The 11,176-nt window shown below is 46.7% G+C and overlaps 1 protein-coding gene across 1 annotated transcript; it reads left to right on the forward strand.

The window, feature by feature from the left end:
• Positions 1-6,678: 6,678 nt before the first annotated feature.
• Positions 6,679-9,687, forward strand: LOC125758612 (aminopeptidase N-like). Its single transcript, XM_049415970.1, has 3 exons — positions 6,679-7,527; positions 8,214-8,449; positions 9,468-9,687. Exons 1-3 carry the CDS (start codon positions 6,679-6,681, stop codon positions 9,685-9,687), a joined length of 1,305 nt encoding a protein of 434 aa, XP_049271927.1.
• The last annotated feature ends 1,489 nt before the right edge of the window (positions 9,688-11,176 follow it).

Consider the following 11,176-nt stretch of genomic DNA (forward strand, 5'->3'; position numbering starts at 1 on the left):
TAGTGACCAGATGTTTTGTATGGTTCACGTAGGTATTTCTTTGTTCTTTCCTGGTCGACAGTTGAACAATTTCAACGTAGACATAGCTCGAAAGAGTGGCATTAAGCTGTCATGTGTTACGGTTGTAATTGTGTCTTCATACAGTGGATTTTCTGAAAGACGCTAATACTGCTTGGAAAAGTTAAGTTCGCTAACCGCCTCAGTCATACTTACCGGTTTACTCCTCAGAAAGAGTTAAAGCGACTTCGATGAAAATACAGTACTAACATCTATTTAGACATGCCCGTGCGTGCGTTACGCTAAATGAAGTTTACTGTGCTTGCACACATTGTACGGAAGGCAACAGTGTTCACGCTGACGAACTTAAAAGCATGAGTGCTCTGCGTGTTACATTGTTCGGACACTTTATGAAATATACTATATATTACATTTTAAATATCACATCGAAGCGCCTTTTCAAACACATATCCTTGCGATAGCATTTGTTCGATACAGCATATCTTAAATGACATGCGTCCATTAGTAAGAGAGCTTGCGTAATCTGAAATGACTTAATTCACAATATTCTACAGCCTTCCAGGTGACATATTCGCAGAAAAAAATATATATTCGAAGAATATTAGATATAAGTCGTGGTTTGCATCATTTCTTTCATGGTCATGTTACCTGCTTCGTTAGTATGGTTTCTGTGAGGTCAGTGTATCCGAAGCAATGTTGTATGTTTGCTTTGCGAAACACTTGACTAGAACTACGCTGTTGGTGTAATGGGCGATTTTATCTTGCCGACATATCCCCGACCTGTCAGTATAGATCATCAAGTAGGCTTCACATATCAACAGTTCATCTGTGCATATCGTTTTTTTTTTCTTCGGCTCTTTGTCACAAGGCGTCTGTTGTACCTGAAATGGTTCTAGTCACGACACAAGGTTGCCTCTCTCGAACAAGCTAGGCATATCAGAGATTAGGTACGTGGTATGACTGTTACCGGTCCTAGTTCATTTTGCAGTTCAGGTGGTAAAACACGTCGAGCAAAACTGTGATTTTTTTTCCGACGACGTTCAATAGCGCTCGAAAGCTATTTTTGTCGTGCAGAGTCTTGTTAAGGGCCCTCGGATACCTTTATTAGCAGCCGACGTCGCCTTCTTGCTTTTCATGCATTTACGTTACTTTTGTTGCATCAGAAAAGGCCGTGCTGACGTAATAGAATCGACGAAAAGCTACGCTATACCGAAACATGACTGATACGAACGCCTCGTGGCGTTACGAAGTATCACACGCCCTTCCCTAGCTTGTTCAAGAAGCTAGCACAGGTCCTGCCGGTCGTTACGGCAGGTAGTGCTTGTAGCTCCGGCCCCAACACGGCTAGAGCAGTGCGCGTGTAAATTGTGCTTGCGTCTGAGAGAGCACGCGTAGCTCATCGTGTGAATGTTGGTTTCCATAGATAGCTCAAGACATCAAGCACAGTACCTTGTTATTTTCCGTAGCGTTGTTACCTCTCTGCAGTGAGAACAGCGTGGGTGATTATACTACTGCCGTTTGAGGTTCTTGTTTTGTGCTAAAGCACGCGCAATATACTCGTTACTGTGCTGTTAAAAAAAACGCTATTCGTAGGTATTACCTGTAGTTATGAGTACTATATATATGTGAGTGAGTTCATTGTGTACTGAATGCTTATCCCAGCCGGTGAAGACTCGTTCTATTGTGTGTGGGGGCGCAGCAAGTGTCTTCGGGTATAACGCGACGACGACCGCTCAGCTGTTTGCAATAAGAAAATAAATGTTATGAATAGTGCTCTCGCAAACAAGAGCTCCCCTCCCCCCCCCCCAAAAAAAAGTGCGTGCGTGTTGATATTATTATCGACTTTGTTACATAAGCACTGTCATTAAGAGAATACATTTTTATTGTTGTCACTTTTTGTTATAGCGTATTCAGTATACGATGCGTTGGTGTCTCCTATCTAACGTTGTGCGGGTGACAGTTTGTAGTGTGCCGTTCAGTGACTTGTTTCTTTGTCTGGAACTGAGAGAACTGAACAATATCGAGTGGACGTGAACATAGTGTTAGTAAACCTTACCCCTAGTTATAAGCCCAACTTTGTTACGGAGACGATATTTCTGCCACACCAGTGTTCCTTGCGACCCAAGAAAATTCATCCAGGCTTGTTTCACATATCGGAAAAAAAAGATCTTTATGTAGACCTGTTACCAAACGAATGCTACAAGCTACCGTTTTCACTCGGGCTGTGCGAAAGTAATCTAAATATGAAGTATCGTGGTCTGCGTTCCCGTTATTTGAATAGTGGACACATGATTAAACACTTGACTGTGCATTCTCTGACAGGACGTCTCACTGTTATATATACGAGCTATCGTGAATAACTGTCATGTGTCGTATGTTGTGTTATTCCTTCGCACAGAACCACGTGAAACTTGCACTCGAAAGATGCCTGTGCTTCGAAGTTGACTGAACGAAGAGCTTCTCTTGCTTCATTTTTATGAAATATGTTTCTTGCGTCTATCACCGTTGCTTGCGGAAGATGTATGCAGTTGCTAGCGGAAACCTAGAAACCGGAGCCCGGGTAGATGAACCCGAAAGCATAGTGAAACAGCTTCCGTCTGCTTGTTCTACCAATGTAATGCGCCTATAGAATTCTATGTGCACAGCCGTTTCCTAAAGATTTATTTTAAACATTTATAATTTTTTTCTGCTTAGCTTTTGACCCTGAGGTACCGCTTTGAAAGTCTATCAAAGCATGCGAACTCTTGTTGGTATCGCTGATCTCGCGTATGAAGCAACGCTTGAGGCGTGAGCCATAAAGTTCTGTAAAACATACGGACACGCATGAATGCATGCATTCATTTTATACTTTTTAGTGGTTGCAGATATTTTTCTTCAAAATAAGCGCTTGTGTGAAGGTCATTATGCTCTGCGTGTGACGTTTTGTGACTTGTGCCATACAAACGCGTGAACTTGTTCTGTTTGCAATGCATTGAAGAGCTTTATCTCTGTGAATGGTTTCATGCTTTGCCGCTGGGCAGTCTGTGCCGTGAGTTGCCAAGCGTCTGAAGTGTGTACTCCCGACACGATGCCTTTGGAGCCTGGAGTGAGCTCGGTTACCCTAACCCCTGCGATGACAATCAATCGTACCCTGCGGAAACGAGATAACGCGTAGTGAGAGATGCAGTTAGGCTGTCTCTAAAAGATAAGCGGAATGTCCTTCAACGCTCGGTATTTCCTCGCCGCTGTACTATGCTCGTCTTGGCCGTATGTTCAACGCGCTCCTCAACCTTGAGCGATGGTACTGCCGCTCTTGCTTCGTTAAAGTATGCTGTATATTTTTTGGTGTGTCATAGAAATAAATTAACCGCGAAAGCAGTACCTCTGTGTGAGTTTCCTGTTCCTTAAAGCGCTCTTAGCAAAAAAAAGAAAACATCTAAGAGCGTTTGGTGGTGGTGACGCTGATGATGATGGTGAAAAAGAGCCGGACAAATTGAACTCTGATCAGCATGGACTCTTCTTAATCGGTACGTCTGCAAGTGCAGCAGTTTAAGACTGCTTTCAGTCTTTTTTTTTTAAATTTCATTCGACCTCCTTTTTCTTTGTTTTGCAAACAACGTTTTCGATTGCACGCTAGGATCATTTCATCTTCGTCTCCTTTAGTGGTAGTTGGCGGAGTCGCTGTTCGTTGTCAATGTGGCTTTCAACATGCCTTCTGGGCCGCACTCGCAGCTGTCCCCTCTTCTACCGCTTTTTTGTTAAAGTTGAACAAGCCAGTGTGGACTGTCACTTTGAAGCGCAAAGCTTGCACTTAGAAAATCTTTAAACCGAAAGAATACATTAGAGCTTCAGGCTGCGCGTTTAGCTAACCCTGTTGAACAGTCGGCAACAAATTGACAACCAAGTACTCCAAACGCAAACAAACGTGATGACTGGTTTGACACCGCGAGACATGCTGTGACGGTGACAACTAGAGTGTCTAGTTTCTTCGATAAGTTTGGTGTTGGAACAATGCACACACGTACGGACACAAGCAGCACTTTCCTCGCAAAATTAGATTAAACGCTACTGTTACGAAATAAGATACGAAACAAGAAAGTATATTGCGTTTTTGATACAATTTCGCACCGCGCCATAGCAAGGCAGCTAAGCCCAAATCATTTTTTTTTTACTGCGTGCAAGCGTGCACGTTAGGCAGCAGAAGAAGAAAAGAAGGTTGCAGAGCGAGGCGGCCATCGCGAACCGTAAGTATAAATTATATCATTTTTTTCATTATTTCCTTTTTGTAGACTCAGTGGTACACGGGATTGCACTAAACTGATGTAGAATGTCCTTCGCATTACGCCAAACGGCCTGTATTTATGTTGTTTTTCTTTTCAATCGCTTCGAGCGGTGCCCGGGCATGGAGTGAAACAGCCCGTGATTTCTTGTCTAGCGTTGTTGTTATGCATCCGTCCAAATTCAGACTCACGAACACTTTTTAAGCTTCGAATGGTGGAGAGAATCCGTCCGAGCTTCTCGAAAACGGAAACGTTTCTAACCATAATGCCTATTTTAGAGACCGTCACAAAACGCACGGCGTAATAAGCTTACAGCAGCAGCGTGGTCTGCAGAATAAGCTCGTAAACGTCCGGAATAATTTATTTACCCGGGGCTCTTTAGCGTGCACTTAAGTCTAAGTACAGTCAACCACAAAACTTTACGGACCACGCGAGCACGCGCACAAGAGCCTCTTCGCGAGATTCCCGCTACGTCAGCGGCGATCGACAACAGCGCTACGCCAAACACGCATCCATCCCTAAATCGATGGCCTGACTATTTTCCCACTGGGCACATATATTTTCCACTTTCCGCTTTTTAACGCGATGCGCTCATCGGCAGCTTTGGCTGCGTGCTTCTGTGTCGAGAGCCGTCTATCAGCATAAATGTTATCCGTCGCAATCTTGCTCACAAAGTGATACCTACCCAATGGCACACCGTTCGAACTTCGAAGCAGGCCGTGATAGCTTCGATTCTGCTATCAAAATGTAAGTGGGGCGCATATACCGCAGATACACGCTTTGCGCGAGAAAAAAAAAACGATCTAACAATATGCTACGCGTACCTGTTTCCGGCCCAGCGCTGCGGTCAGCGGTAGATGGCGCACCACTAGGTGGCGCAGAATTTTTGATGGCCTCTTTACTACGTTTCGTAAGATAAGATGCACCTTACCTACCGCACGCCGATTTGCTCGTGCGTTCGGCTTCTGGCGTTCCGAATCAAGACATCGCGAACATCCAATTACCGTACACACACAATTTCTATTACACATATCAACAGTTGAACAACAAGCACGGTGCGCAAGCAAGCTATGCATCAGCGATCAGTCGAAGGACGCAATGTTGAATGTTCTCGATGTCGTTCGATGACGTTCTCGAGAGCAGTGAACCTGAACACCGACTGCAAAGCTAGCGCAAACAGTCAAGATTCACCAAATGTCGAAGTAAATGGCATCTTGCACGATGTCACTGCGCTAATGCAACTATGTTTACAGATCCGGTCCTAGCGAACACGCCCAGGCGTGACACGAAGAGAGACCGATGAAGCCATGAAGAGAGTTCGCGAGCACATGGCAACATTCGCCGTACGTTTCATTAGTTCCACTGCTAACTGCGCAGTCGATCCATACCTGTCGATGACTCGAAATCACTTCTAATATCCTCTTGAGGAAACACACACACATAATGCCGTTCTGGCGTAACACGGCACTAGCTAAAAGATTGCCACTTCTCAACACACGCTAGCACGCGCCGGACGGTCTGGAAGGCATGGCCGCCGCCACCCAATTTGCCCGCGTGCAGCCTACCTTTGCGGTACTCTGATTTTCCAGTGCCTCTAGTTTGGAATGCGCTAGAGTGGTCCGTAAACTTGTGTGGTTGACTGTACATAAGCGTTCCTTACATATCGCCCCTCTTCATTCAGTATTACTGCCAATCTCATACTGTCATCTGCTTTCTTGTTTTTTGTGTTAACTTTTGTCGTGCAAGGGGATGGGGAGGTGGCAGACTGTGCTTAGGATGTCTTAATGCATGGCAGCAACATAGTTGCGTATAGGTGACATATTCACGAACAGAAGAATAAAGAAAAAAAATACTCGGCCAAGCTATGCTGTAGCCGCACCGCTTATAGTACTCATAGTTGGTGAGAAAGAGCGTCGATATAGGTCACGTGACCTAAATGAAAATTGCTACTATCACGAACGCATGTTTGCAAATATGCGATTCTCCGTGTCCCAAATTCGTACCCAGTTTTACTCCGCGCTGCACACGGAACGAAAACCAGCAAGACCCAGTGCTTCGCTTAACTTAATCTCAAAAGTCATCTGCTACTTCGCTCGCCTCTCCTTGGAGATATTTATATTGCTAATTCAGAAGGACTGTGCGGAAGAGAACATCTTTCTTCTCTGTCTTTCATTTATCTATAACAACTACACATACCGAAATTGACACCCTTAATACATTTACCAAATACTTTACACTCATGGTCACTCCTCCAGCGTGGGCATGGACCACGTCTTTAAGGTTAACGTGGTCATCGCGACATCGCCACACAAGCGTGCCCTTAACGTACGCTCGTGAATACCCAGCCTGCTCATCCGCAGGCATAGCTTCGCTCCCGTAACCCCAAGAAACAAAGAAAAGCATGCGGCAGTCCTCCTCGACGGATAGGGTACTGCTGCTGCGGCGCGGTCGCCCCCAGTGCAGCTACACCATCGACACGTCGAGCTGGGAGCAAAAGAGCCGCTTTAGCGCCTTTCGCAACAACCCCTGCGTCGGGAACCGTAACGTCACCATCGCGCTCGTCGGCTTCGTCGGTGCCATCTTGGCTGTCACCTGCGCGTTAGCTTACGTGCACGGTGCGGGTCACGGAGCCTACGAGCCTCTCGTGAACGACTACGACGCCACCACCACCGCCCAGACGTCCGCCTTGATCGCCGTTGTGCGCGACGTCCCGGTACGCCGGCGGACGTCGCCTTCTCCAACCGAGCCGGCCGCGGCGCCCTTCCTGGTCACCAAGAAGCCTTCGACGCGGCGGCACCGCCCAGTTGCCCGTGCGGACCGACGCTCGCCGAGACGGGCTCCGAAGAAACAGCTAAGAGGGCGAGGCATCGCCGCTCCTGGCACCGCACATCCTCGAAGGCGCCAGAGGGTCACGATGGCGGGAGCCGGACGCGCGACGAGGACCACTGTCACGGAGCAAGAAGAAACGGTAACCGCGAGCACGGAGGAACAGCGAACGAAGCAGCAGCAACGGCTGCAACAGCAAACGCGGTCGCCGCCTCGCCTTGCTGAAGACGAGGACGATACGGAAGCGGAAGACAAGGTCGCGGCGTCGACGCCCCTACCTAAGCACCTGGTCCCGCGACACTACAGCGTGCTGCTCCATCCGCACAACGACGGCTCGCGATTCGTCTTCACTGGCGTGGTCAAGATCAACGTCAAGTGCGTCGAGAGCACCCGCCAGGTTGTGCTGCATGCTGCTGGAATTCAGGTGAGGGCTGCTCGGACGATTCGTGCAGCTTCTCGCGGCTTTATAGTTGCTACGAGGATATCTTGAAGGGCCAGTTTTTACATGTTACATCCATGAAAAAAAAATCAGTTTCACCGCAAGGGCGAAGCAATGAATGCGATAGCAACAAATTGTAATGTTATACCAAGTAAGGTTGGCAGCTAACTCCTTTGGATCCGATCTCGCCTAACTCTATAAAACACTGGTGTTAGAGAATACTGGCCACTTCAGGGAGAGATGCGCTTTTCGCACAGCCTCTTCGTGTTGAGAACGCGGCACGCAGAACGGTATACGAGCTGTCCGCTGATGCCTGCCGAGATAGTGCGCGCACCAGCGATCGCGACCGCGCCTTTAGAATCAAAGTTCACAGTTGCTGCTCGAGAGGCAACCCTAATACAAGCTAATACGCACAAGCTAATACGTACGAAAGAAACACAGCCTTTCACACGAAGGACAACGCACATACATACGTCGTGTATGTGTTTTTCTTCTTTTGTACGTCTTAGTCTGAGCCCATAAACAGCGCTTAACAGACCCGACCAACTATCCCGAGATAATGTCTCACTGATCTAGTGCATTTAGCTTACGCTAAACGCGATTCAGCCCGCCATTGGTGAGTCAGGTGGCTGTGGCACGTAGCGAAGCTCCTTGGTAAATGGTCTGCGCAGGTGAACAACGCGAAGGTGTCGTTCATCGCCGCGGCAGCTAACAGGAGCGCCGTTCACGAAATACTAGTGCGGCGCGTCGACATCAACAACAGCACGCAGCAGGTGACGCTCGATCTGGCGAGTTTTCTGCACGCACAAGTCACCTACGACGTATCCATCAGTTACGTTGGAGCTGTGAGCCGCTGGCCTAAAGGGCTCTACAAGGCTTCCTACAAGCTCAAGAACGGTTCGGAAGGGTGCGTTTGCATGATCATGCGTTGTTTGATTGTTATTTTTTTTCCTCAAGCTGCATCACATTGTTTTGTATAATACGGTAGCAACTTAACAAAACACTGTATAAATGGCTTCCAGTGACGTCACTGAAACCTCCATGTTGGAGCAACAACACAGTGGGACGCGAAGTTTGTGATGCCACGTTAATTTCATCAGTACATCGCATGCAGGTTCATTGTTATTCATGCACAGATGCCAAAAAACATTCCAGTGGCGTTGTTATCACGTTGAAGCAGGTGCCACGTGGTTATGCTACCTTCACGTCATCAAAGCCGCCATGTTGGAGTACCAATTCGTTAAGAGCCCACGTCAACGACGTCGCGTGCAAGCTATCGATACAACAAAATGGGTTGGAAACGTTGACTACGCAAGTCAATAACGGGTAAAAGGGTGCGAACACATGTACGTGCAGTGAGATAAGTTAAAAAGAAATTTAGATTGCCACTTTTCCTAATTTCTTCATTCGTGTGTTGTTTTTTTCACTTTATATGCATCTGATTTCAGCCTTTTACCTGTTATCAAGATGTACCAACGCGCCCAGCAACAAGTTAGACTTTACAAGCCTTTAAAGACTTCACTATTCATTTATAGCCTTTTGAATAACTTCACTTTACCGTGAGGACTAATATAAAACAATATATAACGCAGCATAGTACACCCAAAACATTCGTAAGTTTATCTGTGTTTCTGGCATGAACAGAAGCTTGCCGGTCGTATGTCAGTTTTCTGTGGCTAAAATTGCAGCGTTAATGTGTATCAGGGCACTGATTATATTATATTAAATGTTCATCGTCTGAAAATAATATCAGCAATGCGAGAACTTCCTTATTTCGCCATAAAAAAGTGGTATCGTAGCGGTCGTATTCATCGCCTTCATCATGGCGCTTTTTTATTCTGATAAAACGCGATCTTTCTCTCGCATCTGGCGAGACCTTAACCTGTTACCTATTTCGCTCTCTCCTTTTCATCACTTTCGTTTAGGTGGATGGCTTTCACCCGCATGAGGCCGAGGTACGCCCGCCGCGTGTTCCCGTGCTTCGACGAACCTTCTTACCGAGCGACCTTCGATGTGGAGGTCTTGAGGCGTAAGGACTTCAACTCCATCTCCAGCATGCCCATATTGAAGATTGAAATGAGGTACGTCAATGAATATAGTATTATCGATCTTGCTTATTTGCTTCGCTACATCATTCGCATGTGAGTACGCTCCGACGGCCACCCACGCGCGCACGCGAGAGCGCCGATACCCCTGAATGCGTCAGCTTGTTGAGCACTGTTTCTCTCTCACTGCAGTACCAACCACAACGACTACGTGAACGACGTCTTTGTTCGCACGCCTCCGATTCCGACATATATGCTGGGGTTCGCCGTCACCGACTTCACGCACATCGGAACCGGAATCGTAAGCCGCTTCCTATATGCCCTGTGCAAACGTGAGGGAAGTAAAGGTTAGGAGATGTCCCAGTCAGCATCGCAAAGAGTTCGGAGGAAGCGGCTGCGGCAAGAACACCGCAGTTTGCTCAGCTGGGCGAGTTGTAAATTTCTGCATGCAGGTGAACGTCGCATTGCGGTACAATTGCTAATACTGAAATAAATGTTAGTGATTGCGAAATCGTGCAAACACAACACTCACCGTGAGCCCAACTCTTTCTTTAGACTTAGTTTTTATTCAATACAGTCGTTAAGGAGGATTTTCTTGCTATATCTGAGAAGTGAGTGTTCGCGTAGAATTGTATACTAGTTTGTATTCTTTGCCAGTCTCGAGCGAGACGTTTAATCTGAGAGGTTAGAGTTGTTTCTTATGCAAATGGAGCTGATATATAAATTTCGCTGTTTCATGACGAAATGTCACAGCCACTTGCCTTTTTCTCGAACGTGTCGTATTTGCAGTTTCTGTCGCTGCTACTGCATGCTGCGTTACTTACGAAACGTTCTAGTACAGACGGGTCCACTGTTAAAGGCAACACTTGCGTGCAGAGCATGTTTGGATTTCGCTCTCTTGCAAAACACAGTGGCTTAGAATTGCCTAAAACTACTGGTGATTGACAGTTCTGCCTCCTTTTGAACGACTCGTGCAGTGCATTATTAATGTTTCCCTGTCCACTTGCTGTTAGAAGGCCAGCAAAATGAAAGGTGCTCATTGGAGTGTTCCCTTTAGCAGTGGACCGCACCGTACGTCCCGCAAAACCTCTAACATGTTACACAAAAATGTTACTATCAAGAATTTCACTACTTTACAGTCTGTCATCTCTTGATATGTTTTTGTTTGTGATGATGCCGGACGTCACGACAGCGTACGTTACAGGTCCTATATAGATGCTAACGGGTGCACTCTTTTTTTTCTTTTTAGGTGAAAGTGTGGTCCGAGCCATCTTCTCACACTCGCGCGGAGGTTGTCCTTCAGACGGCCAACACATGCCTCCAGCTTTACGAGAAGTATTTTCGGATGCGCTATCCACTTCCTAAACTAGGTACGGAAACTACAGTGGCGCAAGCAAGCAGCCTCATTTTGTACCAGCAAACGAAACATACCACCTTTATTTGTGAGAACTAACAGACAATAATGCCAAGAAAAGTGTAGGGGATGTTATTTGTAGTAATTAGGATACAAATGTGAAGAAAGTAAAGTGGACAAAAAGGTAACTTGCCGCCGGCAGGAACCGAACCTGCGACCTTCGAATAACGCGTCC

This window comes from Rhipicephalus sanguineus, chromosome 5, assembly GCF_013339695.2.
Source record: "Rhipicephalus sanguineus isolate Rsan-2018 chromosome 5, BIME_Rsan_1.4, whole genome shotgun sequence".
NCBI lineage: Eukaryota > Metazoa > Arthropoda > Arachnida > Ixodida > Ixodidae > Rhipicephalus > Rhipicephalus sanguineus.

Excerpts from the sequence above, each read along its gene's own strand:
- LOC125758612 (XM_049415970.1), top strand. The coding sequence starts at position 6,679 with ATGCGGCAGTCCTCCTCGACGGATAGGGTACTGCTGCTGCGGCGCGGT. Across the intron at positions 7,528-8,213 it reads TGCATGCTGCTGGAATTCAG|GTGAACAACGCGAAGGTGTC; the intron begins GTGAGGGCTGCT and ends TGGTCTGCGCAG. Across the intron at positions 8,450-9,467 it reads CTCAAGAACGGTTCGGAAGG|GTGGATGGCTTTCACCCGCA; the intron begins GTGCGTTTGCAT and ends ACTTTCGTTTAG.